We start from the raw sequence: 25554 nt of genomic DNA on the forward strand, positions 1-25554 counted from the left end.
TGGCTTTCTAGGAACTGCGAAGCAAAACGAGGCAGAAAACGCGGACGGACGCTTAAGCAGAACACATCCAGTTCAAGGCAAGCGTGACCCTGAAAATACTCCTCGGTGTGAAAATATCCCTCGTTGTGTCAAGATCTTGACTTATATGGAGATCCTGTAACTAGAAGGTCGTAGGTTAACCTTGGATGACGGAAGAAGATAAAGCCTTGAGAGCCAGACCCATTACAAAAATATACATGGGTAGCACCTAACAGTATATAGATTGCCCACAGGAAAAGAGAGCACCAATCAGTGAAAACAGATGGATATTACGCCATATACTCAATTCTTTCATCCTTCCCGTAACAGAAAAGAAGGATATCAAAATTTGAAGCTGGTGACCCCAAAGAATGTCCAGTCCTGAAGAAGGTGTTACAGTATCCATGTTTTGAACACCGAAACGTGTCGACGCAGTGTTGTTTATAGAATCCATATAGAGCCCCGGGAATAACAGATATTCATGTATGAGTGGTACTGTATTTTCCCAAAGAAAGTTTTCGAGAGGCGAATGGATCGGTCAAAAGAGTAGCTAGTACATTCTGAAGCTACGAGTAGAAAGGGGTTTTAAATGTGATAATTTGATGTATTGTATAAAATAGAGTCTTTGGGCTCTTGTGTCTGAACTATTCTGCCTGTATTTGATAAATTTGTGTTTACATTTGTTTCCAATGCTATGTATTGTGAATTGCTATGTTTTTTTAACTGTGTTGTTGCTTTTTAATTGTATACTCTTTCAGGAAATTGGTTCTGAAATTTTAATTTGTATGTGAAGGAGCGTTCTCTTCTATTTTTATGAGAAATAAAGATTGTAAACGTTACACTTTAGTGTGGGAACTTATATTTTAATTTAATTTTTTGGTGTATATGAGTGACTAGAGACGATAATAAGCAGCAGCAAATACAGTGTGTCCCCATGGACTTTCCTTTGACTTGAATTTTCTAGGAACTGCTTCAGGTTTTTGTTTTTACCGATTTTGCAGATCCCTGCTATGTTCCATGATATTATGGTTAATTGCCGCTTTGACGTTGATCCGGGCTCTGCGTCTCCTCTGGCAGGCTGGCCTTTGACCTGGTTAGGAATGCTGTATGCTCCTTCTTGCGAGTCCCTTTTGGTCAGGGAGGGGGGATGTGGTGCAGATGACCCGTTGGTTATTTTGACAGGAAATTCTAATACCCAATTGATCCTTTTTGCCCGTCTGGTTTCTATCTTTGGGGCCGGGGCTGTTTATCCCATGCAGTACCGACCAAGTGGCCGTTCTCCCTCTTTCAGGGGCCAGAACATGTGGATATTTTGGATTAGGCAAGCTCCGGACTTCAATGCCCCGTGTTGTTCACGACAGCTTGTTGTATTGCTTTGTTCTTCAGTCCCACCACTGAAGAGTCACCATGTGAGTCCCCCTTCATGCTCTCGAATTTCACCCATTCTATGTCCCCTGTGCCTGTCTTGTCTAGGGTGTCCAGGTGTTTAAACAGGCGTAGGATGTTACTCCGGTTCAGGATGTCGTGGTTTCCCGTACTCGAGAATCTCGGTGTGAAAACCACCTCGTGGACAACTTCTAGTGGAGCCGGCATTTGTGCTCTTTCTTCCTTTTCTATAGCCAGCACTGCTGAAGTTGGCTCGTTGTTTGGACTTCCTTGATGGCTTGAAGGAGAACTTCCTTGGCGCCTTACATTTTGGCCGATGTTCATCCAAGTAGCGGGCTGGATCTGCGTGCTTGGGTTTAATTGGTTTGTGGTGATCCCTTGCTGCTTCTTTGTTGCCGAAGTTATCTGAGATGGCGGCTCTATAGAAAGTAAGTGGTTTCCGTCTATCGGATTAATGTCAGTTAGGTGATTTTGCCTCTCTGGTGACTTTTGGCCCTTCGCCTTGGAGCTCCTTGGTGATGTTATTTGTTTGAGTTGGGCTTCCGTTATCAAAGATACCGCGGGGCCCTGTTGCCCCAGCTTTTGTCTGTAAATATTGGATACAGCTGGGTTGCTTTTGTGCCCCATTTTAGGGGCGGTTGGTTGATTTTCAATAGCTGGGATTGTCTCACTTTTAGCTTTGTTTTTTTCTGTTGTTTCTTTAACTTCTTTTTTGCTCTCCTTGATAATGACTGTTCTTGCATATCTGTTGCGCGTGAGCTATGCTCCTGCAGGGTTGTTCCGGAAACATCGCCGTCCACGGGGTTTGGGCTTTGTAGGTTTTTAGATGCTTTTGGGCTGCTGTCTAGTGTGTGGTTTGTAAGCTCTTCGCTTTTGCCGTTGTTTGCTGTGTTCTGCTGTCCAAGTGGAACCGCAGGGTGCTGTGTCTCCCTGGAGATGGAACTATTGTGCTTCTCCCGTTCTTCTTGGTTAATTGGAGCCGCCATGCTCCCTTTCGCTAGTTCCACTATATCTGCTAGGACCTCGGGAAGGCAGGACCATTTCTTGATGAGAGTAGAGCAGCGACAGGAACAATCGCCCCGTTGGAAAGCCACAAGTTTGGAGATCCTATCGTCAAGGGCCTCCACCTTGGAGCTTATATCTGCTAGGCGGCCTGCAATTGCTTGTAGGAGATCTATTTGCACTTCCATCTTCGTTGATTGCCATAGAAGGGCTTTGTTGGTGGCACTACTAGTCTCCGTCAAGAATGACTTCTCTGGAGTCATGTCCGCGCTGCTATTACAAGCGAGATAGACCGATTTTGTGTTGGGGGCGCATGGGGACGTCAAAGGCCATGACAAGTTTGGAGTTAGGTCGAGGGTTTGTTCGATCTTTTGTTCCAAACTATGGAGAAGTGAAATTGTAGAATCCCCTGCCGCTAGGGCCGGGCCGACAGGCTGGAGGGCCGTTGATTTGGAATGCTTGGGTACATCTTGGGGGTCGCTTTTCCCCATGGTCTGAAGGTGTGGGCCGAAGTCGTTGGTCTGATGGATTTGGGCTGTTGTCCTTACTGGAAGGCCTCCTGTGGGTGTTGCTGTTTCAAAGGTTTTGCTGGTTGTAATATCCAGCCCGTTGTCTGTGGGCGGAGATAATGTTCTACCCATAGGTTGCCCTGCAGATTGCATTGGGTAGAGCTGATCTTGGGCTTCGCTGACCGTTTCCTGGTTGGTCCTATGTGTTTCGCGTGTGACGGTCTCATCCTTAGATTTACTGGTAGAGGGAGACAAAAGTCTGCTGTGGTGGTTAGTGCTATTTTCTCGGGTTGGGCGTGGAACATCAGGGGAAGCACCCTGGTTAGTATCTTGGTTTCTGCTTAGGGGGTCTATTTTCTTGAGAAATTTTTTGATCGAACCCCTTTGATCAACCTCTAGCGGTTTTTCATTTAGGCAATCTGTGAGTGATTTGCTCCTCGTGACTCTGGTTGATGGCTGGTTGGTCGGCGGATGCATCTTTGGGCTTTTTTCTGGGGTCATAAGCAATCGCCCCTTCTTTTTGAGGCCCATGTGGCAGAGGTCAATCAATCAATCAATCAGGTCATTTATAGAGCGCACTACTCACCCGTAGGGTCTCAAGGCGCTGGGTGGGAGGGGGGTGCCGTTACTGCTCGAACAGCCAGGTCTTGAGCTTCTTCCTGAAGGAGAGGTGGTCTTGGGTCAGGCGCAGGTCGGTCGGGAGTGAGTTCCAGGTCTTGGCGGCCAGGTAGGAGAAGGACCTTCCTCCTGTTGTCGCTCTTCGGATGCGGGGGACGGCGGCGAGGGCGTGGTTGGTTGATCTGAGGAGGCGCTTGGGAGTGTAGAAGTTGATCCGGTTGTTGAGGTAGCTTGGGCCTTGGTCGTGTAGGGCTTTGTGCGCGTGGGTGAGGAGACGGAAGGTGATTCTCTTGTTGATCGGGAGCCAGTGCAGATCTCTAAGGTGTCCGGAGATGTGGCTGCGTCGGGGGATGTCGAGGATGAGTCTGGCCGAGGCGTTCTGGATCCGCTGGAGTCTCTTCTGGAGCTTGGCGGTGGTTCCGGCGTAGAGGGCGTTGCCGTAGTCCAGTCGGCTGGTGACGAGGGCCTGGGTGACCGTCTGCCTCGTCTCGGTGGGGATCCACCGGAAGATCTTACGTAGCATGCGCAGGATGTTGAAGCAGGACGAGGAGACGGCGTTTACTTGTCTGGTCATGGAGAGGGAGGAGTCCAGGATGAAGCCCAGGTTGCGTGCGTGGTCCGTCGGTTTGGGTGCGGTGCCCAGGGCGGGGGGCCACCAGGAGTCGTCCCAGGCGGAGGGCGAGGAGCCCAGGATGAGGACCTCCGTCTTGTCCGAGTTCAGTTTCAGGCGGCTGGTCGTCATCCATTCAGCTACATCTCTCATCCCTTCGTGCAGGTCCTTCTGGGGTCTCGCTTCCCTCAGACTGGCAGCTGCACTGAGTCGAGGACCCGGCCTCTAATGTCCTCCGTAGTCTGTTATTTTCTTGTCGGGATCTCCGCTCTGTCCTGTCCGCTCTCTCCCTTCTTGCTTTGTGGAGGAAGAGCGGTCTATCAATTCTCCTTTTGGGGAGGTACTTGGTAAGGATAGCGGAGATGGACGGGTTCTCCCTGTCCCTCGCCCTCACCTGGGTCGGTGGGATGGCGAGTCAGCCTGTGGATGGTGAGGGCAAACGTGGCTCAGGATACAAGGCACTGTGGGCTCGCAATACAAGGCACTGTGGGCTCCTAGCCTTAGCTGTTCTGGCTTGGGCTGCCTCTTGATGCTGTGGGCGCTTTGCTTGCTGGTGTGCCAACTGCCCCTCGGAGGTAAAGGGAGTGACCCCTCTTTGGGGGCCATGAAGCCGTCTCCGCTGCGTGCAGGCAGGAAGCAGGGGGGCAGAGGAGCCTTGCTCCCATGGGCCACACGGATTCGGGGGTCAGCAGAGCGATAACCTCTGCCAGGATTGATCTTGGGTGGCTCGGTGGAGATATAGCTTTGCCCCCCGCTCGGACTCACCCAGATTCCGGATGTTACGCTGCTCCTCTCTGCAGTGGCTCGCACCACCACCACTGCCGCCACAGCCTTCGCCGTGAAGCTTTCTCTCTAATCACCGCTGCCTCCGCCTCCTCCGCCGCCGCTGCTTTGGTGCTGTGGTGTGGGTAGGAGGGGTAGAGAAGCCGAAGTTTGGCACCCGGCCATTTCCCGGCTCTCCCGGCTGTCTGCGCCCAGCTCCCTGCTCCCTGCGACTCCAGTTGTCAGCGCGGGAGGTGCGGGAGGTGCGGTTCGGCGGACTCAGCTGATTTTGGCACAGTGCGCCCGGTTCGCGGCACCTGGCTTCACCCGTCTCCACGGCTCACAGCACAGCTAGCTCGCTAATTCTATCTGGCTCAACAGCGCTGCTATTGCAGTATTATTTTATCTTCCTGCTAACACTGTACGTATTATACTTCACATTCTGTCTTATGATTGTAGCAGTTCATATCTCTTGCATGAGAAATAAGACTGTTCAATAAAACTTTTTATTGAAATGCCCGTCTCTCTATTTCTGTGCAACTCTGTAGAAACAAAGCATGCACGATTGACTGAGTGAAACTGTAATCTATTGTTTCCACGACTCTGAAGATATTGTTCCGACTCTAAGGGAAACAAAGTTGTCATGTTTATGCTTTTGTCAGAAACTATTCCCTTCTTGTTCATTCGAGAAAGTTTCTAGTGACCTCTGAGTTAGCTGGCACGCACATGTAATTAAGTTTAATGTACTCAATAGAGACATACTGACCTCAGTCCTATGTCAAATCTATAGTGTATATTATTCCAATGTGCAGAGCCTATCGGGGATATAGGAACTACACGTCAGTGCCACCCCATGCTGGTTTCAAAAAGATTATTGCCAGATAACCACCTGGTCTCCCATTGCAGCTTTGCTGCAAGATAATAAGCCTTGAAGGAGGGTGCTCCCAGCCCTCCACCCCCCACTGGTAACTGAAGCTTATTTAGGGCCACCACATGTCACCCATTGTCCCAGAGTCAATCTCCAAATGCCCTGTCTAAGCCAAGAAAGAATCATCACTTAGGAAATACTGGGACATTAACAAAGTAATATAGTAGACGGCTAAAGACTGCTGAAGTGGGAGTCGAAAGAGAGCTGGGTTTACCACTTAGACGGTGCTACGGAGAAAATGGATGGAAAAGGTCAACAACAGGGCCACTGTCATGGTCATCAGAAGGTGTTACTTTGTTCCTTTTTGCCGCAGTGTTGAGTAAAGGTGGTGGTAACAGGATTAGTCACCAACAAGCCTTGGTAGTATTAAGGTCAGCACTCTGACACTTCAGCATCCGGAGGTCTGAGGCGAAACAGTAGCCACCTGAAACTTGCTGGACGTCAGGTCTACATTTACTACAATGCACGGCACCATCTAATTTTGGTTGACCCCATGGAGGGCCAGAGTTTCTTTGACTTTAGGATGCTGTATTTACCTATGGTTGCAGGGGACTATTGCCACTAGTTCAGGGGAGTCTGAAGTTGCCCTTGGCACTCAAAGGGGTCCCTCTGTCTGGGGAAGCTGGTCTTTGGTCCGGGATAATCCTAGTCATGCAGTTCTATTTAAGTTTGTCATCAGTGCAGAGTATCCTGTTTTGGTTTGAGCAGCTACTGTTGTCGCAGACTCAGGCCTCTTCTTTGTCCTTCATGCTGTGTTTACATATCTGATGTTCTAGTGTCATATGTGTCCCTTAACTCCTAGATTTAGGGGTGTTAGGGTGTGGGTGCAAGTGGCCAATGGGCTACTCACCCGTGTAGCTAATCTGATCCTGAGGTGACCACATTCAGGCGTGCATATCAGAGGTGGTGAAGGCTTTGAAGCTCAGTGCCTTGATGTGTCTCTTCACTAGCCATCCGGTCAGGGAGAGAGGTGCCACCTCCTTCCCAGCCAGTCCTTTGAATCCGACTCCTGGGAGTGTTCACACTGCTTGGCAGGAGGTCTGATCCCTGTCTGGCCTGTGGTAGCTACAGGCTGCAAGCCAGACTACAGGAAAGGCTGGGACAACCAGGTGGGCAACCTCTAAGGTAGACACCTGGGTGCGTGACACATCTACCCTGACAATGAAATTATGTCAGGGGTGAGGAAAATTTTGTTTGATATCAAACATGACTATATTCCTTGGTCCCATCATCGAGCTGGCGGCCTCAAGTATGCCAGGGTGCAAGCCGATGTTATCCAATGGACTGCTAATCACTTAAAGTAGTTCTTAATGGAAAGGACTACTATAGGGACATATAAACTTGCATTAATATTTCCACACCTTTAATATACTGCACCCTGCCTCTTGGGCTTAGGAGCAAAAAGTACAATTGATGGACAGAGTGCAGAACAATGTCACACATTCACCTCAGTACAGAGTCAAGACTGATTTGCATTTGGCTGGGTCCAAACTGGGGTGGTGTGGTGAGCAAAAGTTTGATAGATTAAACGCAGATCCTTGTGAATAGGGGTGAATGCTTGCATTGTACAGCATTCCGTCCATCAATTGTTTCTTTTGCATATGTCACCCAAATTGGGAAGGGTATCCCCAGATGTGGGTCCCGTGCTCACTACAGCACTGGATTCAAGCTAGCCTGGCTGATGAAGGTTGATGCGTTGAAACCTGTCCCAGGATTCTTGTTTGCGGTCCATGGAGAGCCTGGCTTGGAAGTTCGGGCTGGACTGTTCCCATGAGGAACAGGGTCAAGGCTGATTTGCATATGGCTGGGTCCAAACGGTGGTGGTGTGGTGAGAGAAAGAAAGATGGCTTAAACCAGATCCTTGTGACTGGGGGTGAATGTTTGCATTGTCCAGCATTCCATCCATCAATTGTTTCTTTTGCATCTTGGGTTTAGGAGGCTTACCTTAGGGGTGACTGGCATACATTAAAGATCTTTGACCTTGCCACTCATTGTGAGGCAATGTCAAGTTGGAGCTGTTTGCGCTGTTCCTTCAGTCTGTTTACTTGCGTCACTTAGGGTGGCACAAATAGTGCTTCTGGCCCTTGTCACCATGTCAACACCCATACCCTTGGTACCCTTGGCACCACTTTACTAGGGACTTGTAAGGGGATTAAAGTTCTTACCAATTGGTTGTATAAATGTACTACAACGTGTTGAGAGTGAGAGAACTGGCACTGGGACCTGGGCACAGGCTTCAGAGCACCTTCAGTGTCATAACCATAAATATAATTGTACTCCCATCTGCATCAATTGAGTGGTCCTGATACAAGGGATATATAATGCTGAAGATGTTGAAGAATGCTGCCCTGTGATGCAAGAGTTTGTGGTACCAATCCTCATCCAAAAATACTGTGGCGCTACTTTAGTTGCAAAGGTCAATGTCACTAAAAGTCCAGTCCAAGACCAGCCAAATAGTTGCCACTGGTCCTCTGTTCTCTAGTTACAGCGAAACCTGCTGTTCAATTTAACTAGGGCTAGTGTCCGTTTCGGGTGAGCAAACTGCACTCTGAGACACTCCAAGATCCAGCAGACTCATTTGCAACTTTTGATCATTGAGGCTTGATAGCCCAGGCTACTCATTAGCATTCAGTGGCAGTCAAGGAATCATGGCTACCAACTCGCCAAGTTGGCTTCTTCAGCTTTTGTGGCTCTGTAGCTGCAACAGGAAGATACTTGGAGTCACTTCTTCTACTTTGGTTCAGTATTTTCTTGATCACAGATCCACAGGCACAGTCCTCTCTTTGCTTGCCCAAGGATCAGGCGGTACAATCCAATCTGTGGTGCAGTCTCTCTTTGCTGAGTCCATCAAACAACAGGGCAGTCCTTTATCAGTCCTCTCCCCAGTGCAGAAGTGATCGGAGGTCTTGATGCCAGGGATCCCACTTTTATGGCTGGGAATTTCCCAGGGGGAGGTGATAACTACTAGTCAATGGGCTACCAACTGATGAAGACTTCCTGCAAAGTGTGAGATATAGCTGCCCTAGAATGCATTATTCTGCCCAGGGGCTACATGCCAACAGGGAAACTGGCTTGGCAACTGTTTCCCACTATCTGTCCCCAACACCCACCTGTTAATCAGAACAAAAGAGCTTCTCCTCTCCTGTGTGTCCACAATTTGCCTTTTGAATCTCGTCTTTTGGACTCACATCCTGTTTGACCTTCCACCCACATAGAGGTAACAAGTCTTCCAAAGGCAGGACCGTTTGTTCCTTACAGGAGATCATTCACAGCTTCCCCCAGAAGGCATAAAGCTGACTTGTCTCCATCAACAGTAAACAGTCACTGAACATTTGAAGTAATACAGTGTCAGTTTCCTGAGATTGCCATTTACTTAAAAGTTACATTTAATTTGACTTGGGGATCAAGTTGGACTTAATATAACAATTTGTTTAATACCTTAGAATGCCAAATGTAGTTGTTTCATTCAGACTTGAGCACAGCTGAGTTGTCAGTGTGTAATCATATACTCACGAAAGGGGCTACTAGTCATTCTATGTAAAAAATTCTAAATTCAGTTTTTTCTGTTAAAACATGTAAAAAAAACAATTTCCATTTTTTAATATACAGCACCTTGCCTTTGAGGTCAATAGGACTGTCTTTGTGTTACTTGTATGTAATAAAAAGGAACAACATGGCTTTGTTATTGTTTTATATGGCAAAGTCAAGATACAAATATGTAACTCAAATTACAAATTAGCTGAAAGTTAGCTGAATGTAACTCCATGGTCAGAAACCCTTTCCTGATCCAAAGATGGCTGCCACAGTGGTCCCCTCCACGTAGCCATTACCTATACCTGATCTGTAAAGCTCTCTGATATCCGCAAGGGTCTTGTTCGCGCTATACAAAGCGGCAAAAATAAATAAATAAAATAATACCGCAAACCTTTCCCCATCCCGCCTATCCATCAGGACATTGAATCTGTGAACTTGCCCCTGACAGTGGAGACCTAGCTTTCTGGCTGATGCCTGGTGAAGCTACCTGATAGCTAAAGAGTCGATGGGCTGTGGACTTTCCCCCTTGGCCATCACCTACCCAGCCAGACGTTAGGCAAACTTTCCTTTGTCTCTCCTTCGTATTCTCCCTCCTACCCCTTTATCCTTCTCCATTACTCCTCTATGCTCTATTAACTTTGTCGTCTATGTTCTTTAAATGTTTTCCCTTTGAGGCTTAGCTATTTGGCCGTTGCCTGGTGGAGCAACGTGATAGCTAGAGGTGATGGGTTCGGACTTCCCCCTCGACTGTCACCTACCCAGCCGGACTTTGGGCAGACTTTCCTTCATCTTTCTGTTGTATCTTCCTCCTACCCCTTTACTCTTACCCCCTTCGCTCTACACTTCACTTATCTCGTCTTCTATGCTCTTGTAATGTTTTTCTAGCAACTGATGTAACTTGTAACAGATGTAATTTTGTAATTGTGTGGAACCTCATGTAAAGCACTCTGATATCTCTGGGTCTAGCCAGCGCTATATAAAACTCATCAAATAAAATACATTTGAAAGCTGCTCTGACGCTGGTATTGATGCTTGGCTTTGTCCCACTTGTGGTTAAACAATAAGTATTGCAGTGCACGAGAAACACTTTAACTTTAACTCAGAGGCCTGCATAACCTGGGTCCCAACTGTGGGTGAGACAAGGAGCATACATGTTTTAAGGGTCAGAGCACTGGCACTGAGGCCTGTTTGGCAGTATTCGGTGCAGCTTCAGAGTCACAAAATGTGTGCAGAATCCTATGCAGCAAAGTCCTGTAACTCCAGGACCAACATGTGATTCCCAAGCATGGCCCAGAAACTTGTAGTGCCTGGTAACATCGGTGAGAATACCGCTCAGAATTGGTAAAATAACATGTTATCAGCCATGTCTTAAAGAAATCCTAATGTTCATAGGGTCTATGTGTATAAACTGTGATATATCTAGTGAAGTAATGGAGGACCCCGCAGCCTCCGCGGTGTAGGGTGGTCCACACATTATGCCCGGCAAAGTGGCAGTCATCAGGAGTTGCACTAACGCATTCTGGGAATTTCCTCACGTTAACGGAAGCTGATATGTCCTCTAAAGATGTGTCCTTCCTGTGCTCCTCATAACACACAGAAGCAATAAAGTAGGGAGGTTGGGCCAGTGTGAAGGGGGGATATGCTCCTCTGATGGCCTGATTTCCAGATTGGCATCTTCCTGCTGCCTCTGTGATTGGTGGATCCGGTCTGTTGCTGGTAGTGTTACCCTGTACGCTGCATCGGGCTGCGGCCATCCACCGCTGGACCTTCGACCTCTGTGAAAGCCAACGCCATGGAGCCCAGGCCTGGACCGGCAGTGCTGGGCATCAGGAAGTCTTCCAGGAGGCTGGAAGGACGGGGACTAGTTTTATTCCTGGGGACAATTTTACAGGCTACCTCTCACTTTAGGACTTTCTAATCTTTCAGGGGTAGTTGACATAATTTCTTCAGAAATAGACATGAGGGGCTGAAGGATTCAAATATTATACTAATGGACCATACTCACCAATAGCCCATATACCTTATTCATCAATAATAATTCAGTCGGCAATGGAGAAGGTTCAATTGTTTATTCAGTAAATACAAGCCCTGACAGGGGAGGCTCAGTCTGCACGACCCTCGGAGGTGCGCAGAGGAGACTGACTTCGTACACATGATACAAAGCATATATACATTTCACACACCCTACGATGCCACCTTACTTGGAAAGATACAAGTTGTCAGTGAGCCAGCAGGAAAGACCCATATAAGGCACAATTGATGGCTAGTAGCCAAGACCAAGCTATTCTGGGGGCAGGTCAGTAGGGTGCCTCCCTTTCTATCTGTAGCTTGGGGAGTACAGGAACGGGATCTGCTAGAATGTGCTCATCCCACAAGAAGGGCAGGTGTGACCTTGGGTTTCCCTGAGCTACAAACTAGCAAGTGGAGCAGACAGCTAAGCCAGCCTTCGCGGTTTCGTGCAGAAAGCTTAATCACGTGATTTCAGGGAAATAATACTTGCAAACAGGGAAACGAAACAAGATGGCTCTGGTTATATCAATAGGTTTCAGCGATACGAAAGTGAATCATTTCTTACTACAATAATAACAAAGTGATACAATGCTAACATGTGGTTATATGGTTATATTGTGTATATTAGGCCAATAATATGCATTTATTGAATTTATATCCCATCAGGGCAGACATGAGAGATACAAGACGTAGAAATGAGAGAAACATAAGAGAGAGAAATGAGAGTTATGAGAGTATCATGGGAGAGATATGAGAGTTATAAATGAGAGGAAGACCTGAGCGTTCTAAGAGGAGGACATGATAAATACCGTAGTGCCTCCCTGGGAGGGAGGTGGTGCAGGAGACCATAAGAATACGGCTGAATAATGCTTATATTGCCAGCATGTAACCAAGGAACAATGATATTTTACCGTGTTTCTTTTTTATCTTTGCAGAGAGTCGTGTTTTTGACCCAACAGTCTTCAAAGGTACATCTATAAGTTGTTTTGCATCCTTGAATGTATATCTTTAGTCCGCTCTCTGCCTGGTACAGTGTGCACAAACATATGTCACCAGTGTGACATACACAGAACAGACACATTAGAAACTCTTCATGTCTAGAGAGACCTGTGTAAAGGACAGAAGGGTGGGTGACCACTTTCCCACCACAGCGACACACGCCAGCCCAGATGTACTCAATTCAAACACAACGCAGCGCCCAAATGTGCTGCGCTGTGTTGAGTGAAAAGGACAGAGCAGGAGGGGGCCATATTTACAGAAAAATGATACTCCTTCTCCTCCCATCTCACTTGTGCTGGTGCTCAACCAGGCAGCCTCGCACTACCTGCAGGATGGCCTTCCAATACAAAATACTACACTTACACTAACTTTAAACCTTTTCCCACTTTGAATGTGCAGTACGGTGCATCACACATGCAAAGCTGGAAAAGAAAGCTGGAAAAATAAGGAGAAATGAAAACACGTATTCAGGATACCGCCTACTTTTTGACACAACACCATGTCTACTTCATAGTGTAAATAGGATTTTAGCATAAGAAATAATGGGTGGATGCATAGGAACACCAATGCACCACCCATGGAACACCCCAATGGCGTCAAGGAATGCAAAGCAAGGCTGTGAACTGCTTTGGGTTACCGTCAAGTAGTTTTCCAGCACAAAAAAAGGTTTTGTGCTGGAAAGTAAATAAGGAAAAAACATTTTGCATCACTTTTGTGACACAAACACCGCGCAAAGTATTAGTGACTGTACCGCACTGTGTCGGCCTTAAGAAGGGTTACTTACATCAGAACTAAGAGGCATATTTACGAGCTTTGTTGCGTTGTTCATGCACCATGTAACGAGGTGCAGGAGCAACACACCCCACAAACGAGGCTCATGAAGTCTTGCAGGGCCATGAATGTTGAATAACGCATTGCACGCAATCCGTGTCAGGGAGGCTTTCCATATGGGCATTTCCATGCAACATCCATGGATTTTGATGCGTTCCCCAAGTCACCCGTAGTCTGCATTAAAAAGTGTTACTCACATCAGAACGAGTTCTTTGGACCTTGCTGGACACTGAGGATACACCGTGAGCTCACGTTAAGACTTCGGGTTGAATTTATCAAGGTATTTCATCGTCCTTGCACCGAGTAGGCGTTACATGGTGATGCAAACCCTAGAATGAAATTTAGGTTGGCAAATATGAAGTACCGCTGTGTTACTCTGTGCCAAGGAGCAGTTCCATGAGTGTTGCGGTGGGTGCTCACTGTGCGCTAGTCCAGGATTACTGATTGCGAGCCTCTGTGCCACTCTACCTGCTGCACCATTGAGAGCGATGCCTCTGTTCAGAGTTCACTAGTTCAGGAGCATCGTCTGCCAGGCCTGGCGCTACTGCACCTGCTGCACCATTGAGAGCTGTACCTCTGCTCAGAGTGCACTAGTCCATGAGCATCGTCTGTCAGACCCGGTGTTACTGCACCTGCTGCACAGTGTTCTACACTCATCTGTCTCTCACACCTCCAAAGGTGATGTCATCTGTTAGGTTGGGATTCTCCAGTGACGTCATTGTCAGGGTCTTTTCATATATTGATATCTGCTCTATTGGGAAGTTGGGTGAGTGACCTCATGATCTCCTGCTCTCTCCCTGTCTCCGCAGCGCCCCTGGTGGTGGATCCGAAGACAGCAGGTAAACGCCTCGTCATCAGCAGTGACCGGAAGGAAGTGTCTGCCCCCCAAAGTCCGGACAGACTTGTGACAGACGACTGCGTGCTGGGGTCCACGGGGGTGACTGCGGGGAGGTGGTACTGGCAGCTCTCGGTGGTTCCCTATGGGGGGAACACTTGGGAGGTGGGGGTCGCCAGCGCCTCCGTGAAGAGAGGTCCCCTTGACCATACTGTACGTTCACCCCAGGACGGCGTCTGGACTCTGAGAGCAGACGGGCCAATTTTTGTCATAATCGATGAAGCTGGGAAAAAGCACGTTTTACGAAGAATCTCATACAATGTGGGGATCTTCGTGGACTTCGAGGAGGGGCTGGTGTCCTTCTACGATGCTAAGAAACGAGAGCACCTCTACACCCACACCGCCACTTTTAAAGAGAAAATATATCCATACATCTGCCTTGAGCGCGGAGCCCGCGTTACTCTGAAGTGATCTCTCGACGGCGGACTGCAGGGGGGGGGGGTGAAAAAATGTTATTGTATCTGTTGGGGTGCACGAGGTCACTAGATTGAACAACATAAAATCATTCTATCGTCAAAAGATAATTAACTGCAGAAAATAGTAAATCTGTTCAATAAAAAAGAAAATCTAAAAGCAAATTAAACAAATGTGTCTTTTCATGTTTCTGAAATGAGAGTGATCGGATTTCAACAAGAGCATCTCACTGAGAGTGAACGATGAAAGGGGGAGCCGGAAGACGAGGCCCCCTCTGAAGTATTCACCTCCGGAGCCTCGTGCCCAGCAGCAGTGACGTAGCCAGTATGTCCTGGGAGCAGGTGCAAGGAAGGAAATGGGGCCATTGAACACTATTTGAACTTTGGAAAACAGCAACAATTCGGGGCTCTCGGCCCCGGTGCTACTGCACCTACTGCACCAATGGAAGCACCGCCCCCTGCCAGGAGGGAGACGACTGAATCTGGACACACTGTGATTTGTGGAAAAGACCGCTTCATTCTAAAGGAGGCAGAGCTCACATGGACACATCCCTCGATTCTTCAATGTCCTGACAGATGACCCCCCTACTGTCCCTTTAGGCAACTCGTATGCATCTCGAGGCAAGTACCTGCAGAGATTAAGGGCCAGATGTAGGTGGCCAATTACCGGTCGGTAACGGCCGAATTCGGCCGTTACCGACCGGTAATTGGATTTTGAGATGTAGGGCATGCATTTACAGAATCGGTATTTTACCGATTCTGTATTTACTGATTCGGTAAAATTACCGAATCGGTAAATACAGACTCGGTAAAATACTGATTCTGTAAATGCAGATGTAGCTGGCACATGTCAGAGTGCCACAGAGCTTTAAGAATCGGTATTTTACCACCCAATCCAATTGGGTGGTAAAATACCGAATCCAGGTGTGCATGCACATGTGTGCATGCACACCTGTGCCATGTGACACACAGACATGCCCTTAGGGCATGTCTGTGTGCCACATGACGCACATGCCTATTTTTGGGGTGCCAGAGGGAGTCAAAGTGACACCCCCTGCACCCTTGCTAACATCGGTATTTACCGATTCTGTAATTACAGAATCGGTATTGCCCATTGATTCCTATGGGCTGCAAGGCCCATAGGAATCAATGGGCAATACCGATTCGGTATTTACAGAATCGGTAAATACCGAATCTTAACGATTCGGTATTTACCGAACCTGAAATACCTACATCTCCCCCCCTCTATTTTACCACCTCTTAAATACCGATTCGGTATGAATCGGTATTTAAGAGGTGGTAAATTAAAATTACCTACATCTGGCCCTAAGTATCAGGAGATCAATGGGTTCATTCTCTGGGGGGCGGTAGGGCCCTTCCACTACAGCAGGAACCTCTGGTCCAACTGTCTAAGAAGGTGAAAAGGGTGGAGGGGAAAGGTAGGTGAAGATGTTTGATGACTTACCTAAAAGGGAATGAGGACAAGCCTCAGCCTCAACATCCGAAGAACTGGCAGGAGTGAAGGACCTGTGAGATGATAGAAACGAAAGTATGTCTGTGACCTAGCTCCCCGGGGAGGAGGAGGGCTGAAAGGACATTTTGGTATTGCATGCCCCATTAAAATACTAGACGAAGGCCACCCAGATCAATGTGATGGGTATATATTGCAAGGGAAAGAGAGCATAAGAGCTTGTGTGGCCACATAATTGTAATGTGGCATCCCTGATACTCATTTGAAGGAGTCTGCTGTCGCTGTGTCAATAAGCTGCAGAATGGTGGTGGTGGAGAGGTGGGCGGCATCATTGGCACCAATAGTGCTCGCTCACCACTGTAGCTTGATGCAAGGCTAAGATATGCTGATAGCAAAGTAGAAATTTGCTTGATCATCATTGGAGTGTCTGCTTATCCTCAAACACCACTGTGCTCAATGACAACATACCATCAGCTGAGCTGAGGTGGGCCACTGAGCACCTGCCATATGGGGCACTCAACAATCTGACATCCTCCGCATACCCTTATATGACACTACAGGGGCCAGCAGTAGCAGGACACATTGAAGTGCTCCCCCTCCACAAGCCATGCAGAACCCCCGTCCCATGGGCAACACTACCACCAGCAGGGCACCCCGAGAGCAACCACCGATTTCCCACCAGCTCGACTGGACCCCAGTTTACACTTCACTGCAACACTGTCCCATTTGGCACTCTACTTCCCTGCCCCAGTCCCCAAAGGCTTCCTGTGGGACCTTTTTGACCTCACGCACTGGATCCCTTCGTTTTCCAGTTTTCCAGTGACAAGCCCCATTCTAAGTTGGTGACCACTGCTGCTTTAGCTGATCTTTCCCCAATCTAACATGGAGCCCGCTCCTGCACCATTTGGAGACACGTGCCCCTTTTCACTAGATTTCTGCCAATTACAGCGCTACTTAACACCGCGCGAGGACTGCCTGAAACATCCTCCCAGCCGAGTAGGAATCCGTTCCTTGCGGTAAGTGAGCACAACCCCCGCATGAGCCGCTCGCCGAACAAGCTATGCTCCTCTTCAGCGGTCCCCAGAACCACCTCCCACTCTACTCGAGTATGGCAACCCATCCAACACTCCACCTGGCAGCTCCCAATATGGTGCATGCTCTCTCATGCGCCCTCCCCTTGGTCTGTCCCCTAGCTTAGCCGCCAGTTGCTCTGGCACTTCCACCACCCCATCACTGCCCACACCGCCTTGGCGGTCAACATAGCAAGTCCTTATCTTATGCTCTTGTTTCCTTGCACTATATACCCATCACATTGATCCTTGTGGCCTCCGCCTAGTCTTTTGCCGGGGCATGCAATACCAAAACATCCTTACAGCCTTACAGGTCCTCAGGGAGAAGATTAAGTAAGAGTAGCAGTATTCAAAGTGAATGTTAATTGAACACCTGTCACATTCACTCGGAGTACTTTATAGTAATATTATTGTTTTGATTGCTTCCACAAGGCTTCTTTTAATGATGGCTTTTGAACTAAATTTTATATGTGTGTTGTGTTTTGCCAAGTTGTGGAGTTGAATTATGTGCTGTGATGTTAAATTTTGTAGCATTAGTTGGAAAATAGTGTTATAGTTGGGAGGTATGTGGTGTGCTGTGGAATTGTGTTGTGTGGTTGATGTATGTGGTTTGGTGTGGAATTATGTGGTGTGTACTAAAAATGTGTAGAGCAGAATTGAGTGGCACGGAACTGTGTGGAGTTAAATGAAATTATGATTATTTAACTTGTATGTTATGGTGTGGAATGAATTTTTGTGGATTTCTGGTATTTGGCATATATTTCATATTTGTGGATTGCATATATCTTGTATTGAGTACAGTGTAGTGATGTGGTGTGTAATTATGTGGTGTTGAGTGGCATTATGTGGAGTGTAATTATGTTGTTTGGTGCAGAATTGTGTGGTTTAGAACTGTGTGGTGTTGTGTGGAGTTATGTGGCATGGTTTGTAGTGATAATATATGGAATGGTGTGGAGTAGTATTACATGGTGGTAATTCGTGACATTTTGCAAAGCTGAATTTATTTTGTGGAGTTTATTTTTTGTTTAGGATTTAAGTGGATCTAGAGTGTAAATGTGTGGTCTCAAATGTAGCTTGGAGTGTAATTATGTGTAGTGGAATTATCTGGAGTTAAATTGTGCTGTGTGGACTGTAAATATATGGGGCCTCATTTATGAGAAATGACGCATCGCTGCGTGAAAGCAGCGATGCGTCACTTCTCAGTGCGCACTCCTTGCGACATACCTGATGCATCATATTTAATGTATGACGCATCATGTCGCAAGGAGTTACAGATACGTCAGTATTTCTGACGGATCTGTAAGCGCAAAATGACGCATTCCTGGAGTGTGTCACAAAAGTGACGCAACTCCAGCAATGCTTCCTTTCACATGGGGCAAGCCCCATGTGAAAGGGCTTGCATCAGTCTTACGCCTGCTGTGAGGCAGGCGTAAGATTTTGACGCAACGGTGTCCTAGAAGTGACGCAGTGAAATCTCATAGATTTCACTGCGTCACTATTACGAGGCTTTTTGCAGGGAAACGCCCCCCCCCCGCATACATTATACCTGACGCAGGTATAATGTAGCGCAGGGGTTTACAAAGTGACGCATCTGCTTAGATGCGTCACTTTGTAAATAGAGCGCAACAGGAGGCATGTTTTACGCCGATGATGCGTCACAAAAAGTGACGCATCGGCGGTGTAAAAGTGACGCAAGGCCCCATAAATGTGGCCCCTGGTTTGGATTGGGGTGTAATTTTCTAACAGATTGTTATGTGAAGTGGAATCATAAGATATGAAAAGGAGTTGAATTATGTGGATTTTATGGTATTGGTTTGCATTTATGTGGCATGTAGTGGAATGATGTGGTGCTGAAGAGTGTGTGGTGATCTGCGTGTCATGTTATTATGAGATGGTATAATGTGTTGTGTGTAGTGGATATATGCCACAAAGATTTGTGTGTTGTGTAGAGAGGTAGAGGAAAGAAGAGAGTCAATTAGTGAATCTGAGAGTCTGTAACACTTGCTCTTTGCCCTGGATATGCCCTCACCTGCGAATTTGCCTCTGCCGAAGTACTAGAGACTATCACAGTAAGAGCAGCTTACCTTGGACACCATCGCTTAGTATGGGAAAAGGAATAAAGAGGGGGCCAAAATGTACCGGCTTGGAAGAAAATCACCTGCATCTGTTCTAATTCAACCCCTTTTTGCTGTTCCATTTAGCCCCAAACAACTAACCTTGAAAGGTTAGTGGTGTGTGAGTAAATTTGGCTGCAAGAAACCACATAACATGATCAAAGTTTGGCTTTTGCTTTATTATTGCTTGTGTCTTCACCCTTGCACTGAGCACACACTTGTAGAGTCTTCCAATAAGCTTTGCTGCAATCGGGGCAGGTAATAGGCTATCTGTTGCAACCCAAAATGTAATGTTATCCCTCAGTCCTTTGGAAATTCAGCTCATTTTCTGTGTTTGTGGTGAACACCTTGCTCCCCCAGGTCCTGATGGTGGCCCCTAGATGGTTACCTTAGAACTAGTCTCGATTATTGATCACGGCTGCAGAATAATAAGTGGTGTTGAATATGCTATTAAGCACACTTTTGTGGTTCTGCCAGAATTTTATATCAACTAACGAAATTAACGACTCTCGCTTAAATGGCTGAAATAAAATAAACTAACGCCGAATTGGCAGTATATGTTAGATGAGGCTCCAGACATTTCTCAACGTTTTTTAGGCATTCTCAGGGGTGTTGGTCATATCTGTCTCAACAATTACTGATCTCAGGGAAGTGTATTTTGAATACCTAGAGGATTAGCAACATCCGGGCCTCCGTGGTCCTATATCCTAGGGGCTATCCAACTCCCTTAAAGTGAAATGTATATTGAAAGGAAGCATTGCCAGGAAATAAACCTTCAGCATTTCCTGGTTTACAAATCAGTTGAGGACGTCACATCCTGTTTCCTTATGCGAACCATGCTGGGCGTAGCCTGTCCTGCAGGCCTTCCAGTACGTGGTTTTACTGTCAAGGCTTTGCATCTCCTGATAGCCACAGGGTCTGAGCGAAACAACAGATTTGATGGGGAGATCAAGTGAGGGAAGGAAAGGATGGGAACAGCAGGGAGGAAGATCTGTAACAATATGTAAGAAGAAGAATCCTCAATCAGTACAAAACACAAACCTTAGGATACACAAGGGTCTTTCTTTATGAATGCCACGACTGGCGCTATTACCTGTAAAGGAAAATACGGTGTGACTTTTCATGAACAGGTTGGGCTAAACGAAATGCAGCCACTATGGATCTAAAGATGAAACAAAAGGAATCATGTATCAAACCTAAGCATACCTCCTCTGTGTACAAAGTGGGTCGTCAAGCAAGCACACATAGCAAAACGACCCGTTAGTTTAGTTTAACAGGGGGATGTGGAGCGGCCACCTGTAAATGCTTGACATGCCCCTGCTGTAGAAAAGATAAATGAACAATCCAAGGTAATCACACAGTACGATTTCATTATTGCCAATGTATCTCATTTCCACTAATGCATTTCAAGTAGGCTCCAATCCGTCTTGAACCCTTCGCTAATCACAATAATCCACATGAGCAATGTTCTAGAACGTACTGCATAGTTCCCTATACAACATGCTTTTGAACCAGCGGTTGATGAGAAAGTGTTTCTAACCCCACCAGATTAAGAGCGTTTTGATAAGAAAACAAACCCAAAGTCACCAGACCAGCCCCGCAAGAACCGGGTCATCGGCTCGTCCAATGGAGCTACCGAAAATAAGCTCAGGAACTGCAGTTATCACTAGGGGAGTTAAAGAAAACGGAAATATGTGGTACACTATGCACTCCTCCCAGTTCTCCTCGGGATCCTCATAACGTTCTCTGCCGACCGCCATGGTGTGCTGTGACATGTACAGCATGTATGCAGCTCAATAGCCACAGTGGATGGATCCAGAGAGTACGTCACTTCTTGTCTCCTTTATGTGAAGCTCGCTGGGTGTCGCCTGTTCTGCTGGCCTTTCAGCGCATGGCTGTACAGCATGTATGCATCTCCATAGCCACTGTGGATGGATCCAGAGAGTACGTCACATCCTGTTTCCTTGTGTGAAGCCTGCTGGGAGTGGCCTGTTTTGTGCCGCTGCTGGTTGTACAGCATGTATGCAGATCAAAAGCCCCTGCGAGTTGAAGAGGCTGAGGTGGACGGATCCCAGCACTGCTCAAGAGAGCCTCGGAGGCCGAATGCCACTTCCCACACTGCTTTAACACGTCCTACTGAAGCTTTCCACCATGGATGTGTCCAATGCCATCATATCTCTATATGTTATTACACAGATAACCACCCTTACTCCTGGTCAGTTGCATACCACTATATTGAGGTCAGTCATAGTAGCGAGAGCTCCTTAGTACTGTAAAAATTAGCAGAACCACAGAGAACTTGACAGCACAGTGATGGGCATATTTACTTAATTTTCACACAACAAAGGGCAGCAGCAACATTGCTGCGCACAGCTCTCTAACCACGCTGCCGTACTTGAGGCAGCCTAATGCAAATGCACCACTCCTGCCCCATGGTGCAAGGATACCTACAACACAGGCAAGAATGTTTGTCTGCAGGAAGGTGTCCCGGCACAAAAACAATCCTAAAAGGCAATGACCTCTTCCTATGTGTGATGCAGAATGAGGAAGAAACAAGGAGAAATCAACATCTTTGTCCTTGTAACTTCCTGGTCAGGGTGGAGTTCCTTTTGGCTCAATCCTAGTTTTACTGATTTCAGTAAATTTGGGATTGTCTCAAATTTCATAGATAGAGAAATGGAATACCTGTGCCTGCGAAGCAACTTTTGTCACCAACTCATATGTTATATGGCGCACGAATTGGACGAGTTCTATCCCTCTCATAATGGTTTCCTTAATTTAATTTTTGAGGTCACAAGTTTTACTTTTCCAATAATGTATTTACTTTAGTTGTATTTCAATAAATACATATTCATCTACATTAGCATCTTTTGTCAGTGGTCACTTTATGGCACATTTTATAATGTAAACTAATATATCTATACACAGTGCAATGGCATATTTACGTTGCGTAAACATAAAGGTATATGTCATCTATATTATCTGAAACTCGGCACATCAAGTAAGCCTCTTTGAAAAGATGTTGCCAATCTAAGAGTTTGCTTTTCACCTGGGGTTCTACACAATTAGAGGTGATTACGATGCGGCTCAAGCTGTATAGTAATGTGCTGGTCAGATTCCTTTCCACTGCCTCATTTTGATTGAGGCGGTGTGGAAAAGTAAATTTTGCCATGTTCTGTGTCCCTACGCCTCCTCCATCATATGTTATGTGTGCATGATTAAATATGCATATGTACTCCCCATGTTCGATTCCTGACGCAATTATAGTTGTGTCCACCTCTAGTATGCCAGTTTCCAGTTCTCGTGAATACTACGAATATCAGGCCTATGTAAAGCTACGTTGCCACGTTTCTCAGTGTGCACGTTATTCCATTGTAAAGTCCCCGTTTCTAGGCCTCAAAAGGGCCCGGACATCAGATTCAGCTCCTGTCTCCTGCAGCCTCGCTGAGGAGCGATACAGCCCCCACCCGTATCCTCGACCCTTCACTTACTTCCTGCCACGCAGTGCCCAGTTCAGTTGGCTCTGCCTCTGAGTCTGCCAAAAGTATGTTATGATTCCAGTTATCAGTTCAGTCCTCCTTCTCTGCATTCCTAAGCTACTGAACTGCATCAATAGTTTCCGTCATTGTCTAGCCTTTCCGGCTCCACGTTAGAGAAATACTGTATTTAATGGTCATTTAGTATTCTTCATCACGCACTACATGTAGAATAATGCATGCTCCAGTCTTAGTGTCTGTTATCCTTTCCCCTCCTGACTTCTAGTTTATATCAACATGTTCTCTAAACATCAGATACTAGATACTGTTTAGGTACATGTCGCCCTGACTCTCCAGACTTCAGTCTCTGCTCCTAGCACAGAGTTCATAGCCCCCAGCTTCTCCTAGTAACACGTCATTGTCAGTTTGCGCACACCATCAGGTTAGAGGTCCCGGCTCCTTAGATAGCCCCCTCCATGGTTTCCGCCCCATTCATGACATATTCTGTTACGTTTGCATCACATGTCTATGTATACGCCCTGTTACACCCACTTTCACCTTTATCTTTCGCGACTGCTACGCGTCATGCCTTCTGCTCCACCCACTGCTACGCCTACTGCAATGTAATGCTATGTGTTTGCGTTATGTATATATGCTCATGTATTGTTATTACAAATTATTCTTTCCATTCCATTCCATTCCTTTCCTGCCTTTGTCCCGATCCTGATACCAGCAGCGCTGCTGGGCCCTGTCATCCTATTCCTGTGCAGGTTGTCCTGTTCCCGTCCATTATGCTGTAATAAACCTGCAAACTCCTACTACCTCGAATCTTGACTCTTATTTTATTGAGCTATCTGTTATTCATTTATATATTCAAAAATAGGGTATTATTTATTTATTTACCACATAATGGCGCCCGAATAGGGACTTGCCCTTTCCCCACGCGTCGGTGAAGCCACGCCGACCCCCTGACCCTCTGCAGTCGTGACGGAACTCTTCTGCGCACCGGCAGATATTTCTGCTTCAAGTGTCCCTCAGGCCCACGGAGGAGACGGAGGAGGCGGTCCAGCATCCAAACGAGACGGTGGAGGAACGCGGCGAGTCCCGACCAGAGCCCAAGCCAAGAGTCCAAGGTCCGAGGTATCCGGAGGTCCACCCGTAACTGAAGTCCGAAGTTCGTCGTCCGTCGTCGTAGCAGTCCAGTCCGATCCGAGGCTTTCCGTTCTTGCTGCCCGGTGAGTACCATTACTGGGGTAGTATCTAGACAGGGTCAATCTAAATTGACTCTGGTCCGTGGGTTGGTGGTACACAGACTCACAAACGAAGTGTTCACCTAGGTGGATACGGGTCTTGATGCGTCCCTTTATGGGACCGGTATGTTCCGTACTGTTTCAGCAGTGCATCCAGTAACTCTAGTCTGTTCCGTTCTCGAGAAATTCTTGTGTTTCTGTTCTCAGTATTCCAGGTAATATTCTGTCCGAACTGTTATGTTATGATGTTGTTCAATGTATTTCTAATGTCGTGGTATGCCTGAATTGTTCTCCCAATTGTTATTGTTCCTCGTCTATTGTATTGTGTTCCGATTCAAGTTTACAATGTCTCTCTTTTCAAGATTACGTCAGCTAAAAACTAGAAAGGGTTTGTTAGAAGAAGCAGTTCCTGTTCCGCCGAGGGACAGTCCAGGTCACTTTATGTATCAAAAGCATGGCATAAGCGCCATATTGTATCTAGATTTATGGGTAGAGTATACCAAACAGTTAGAAGAAAAGTATAGATGGCCCGTATCGGGTACATGGGATGCCGAGTGCATCATGCGAGTAGAAGAAGCATTATGGAAAAAGAAAGCCAGACAATCACAGAAAGATGCCATCGAGCTATGGCGCAAAGAAGCTCATAAAAGAACCGAAAAAGAAATCAGAAAGTCAGAATTAAGTAGAGAATCCTTGGAACGAGTCCAAGAAAGGGAATTAATCGAGATAGGTGAACGAGTTAAAACTGAACAATCAGACAGACAGAGGCATGCCCTTATTAAGGGTATGTATCCTCTCCTTGCCGAGGGCTTGCCAAAAGCGACCCCAGAGGCATCCAGTAATTTCCCGCCATCACTAGTTCCGATCAAGCTACGTCACAAACAGACCGCAGCTGATATTTTCATCTCGTCCTATTTGGACGACACAGTCCCGGAATATGCAAATCCTGTTCCTGTTCCGCCTGTCCCTGTAAACCAGGCACTTCCCGCTCTTCCAGACACCGGAGTACCTGTTACGGTACCCCCGGTCCAGCCCGCCATACAAGTCCAGCCCGCATTTCAATTTCCCACCCTGCCAGGACGAAAAGCATCAGTTGATGATTCTAGTCTAGGGGCCGCAGGAGGAGGTCCTCCTCGAACCCCGCCGCCACGTAAACGTTTAACGGCAGCCGAATTACATATGCAAGCGTCACAACGTACGCCCAGACTGTCTGTTGCAGAAATAAGAAAATCCCTTGCCGAATGCTGTTATGACCCAGTCCCAGGTGAAGATGATATGGTTTTATATTCATTACGCGTAAGAAATGTGGCCGAGTATCTGGTCACCCTACCAGATATGAAGGAAGATCTAGACAGAATATATCGTTTCATCCGTACAGGGGATGATCCAGAAAGCATTAGCGAGGCCATGTCTCAAAGGAAAGCCGAGATCCAGCTCATGATATTAAAGTTTCTGATTAATTGTCTAATAAGAGAACAAGATTACCCGTCCAAAAATCAGGCCGAAATGAAAGCCCTGATGAAGTGGAGTAATAGTATAGCCGAGGGTAAGCACAAGACTATCAGTGCTATGGAGAGTATGTACAAGAAAATCCGTAGAGAAATAATAAAGATACACGAACAGCGTAAAGCAGCACAAGTAAGCGAGAAAGAAAGTAA

At 46.8% G+C, this 25554-nt stretch overlaps 1 protein-coding gene across 1 annotated transcript in view; it reads left to right on the top strand.

Annotated features, from left to right (window-relative positions):
* LOC144822034 (CD5 antigen-like) overlaps positions 1-14532 on the top strand; it is a 788570-nt gene extending 774038 nt beyond the window's left edge. Inside the window, exons 6-7 of the mRNA XM_078679102.1 lie at positions 12313-12345; positions 14017-14532. Of these exons, the coding sequence (XP_078535228.1) occupies positions 12313-12345; positions 14017-14513 (530 nt within the window). The 3' untranslated portion in view covers positions 14514-14532. The remainder of the gene's footprint in view (positions 1-12312; positions 12346-14016) is intronic.
* Positions 14533-25554: the final 11022 nt, after the last annotated feature.

Source organism: Lissotriton helveticus, chromosome 3_1 (genome assembly GCF_964261635.1).
Source record: "Lissotriton helveticus chromosome 3_1, aLisHel1.1, whole genome shotgun sequence".
NCBI lineage: Eukaryota > Metazoa > Chordata > Amphibia > Caudata > Salamandridae > Lissotriton > Lissotriton helveticus.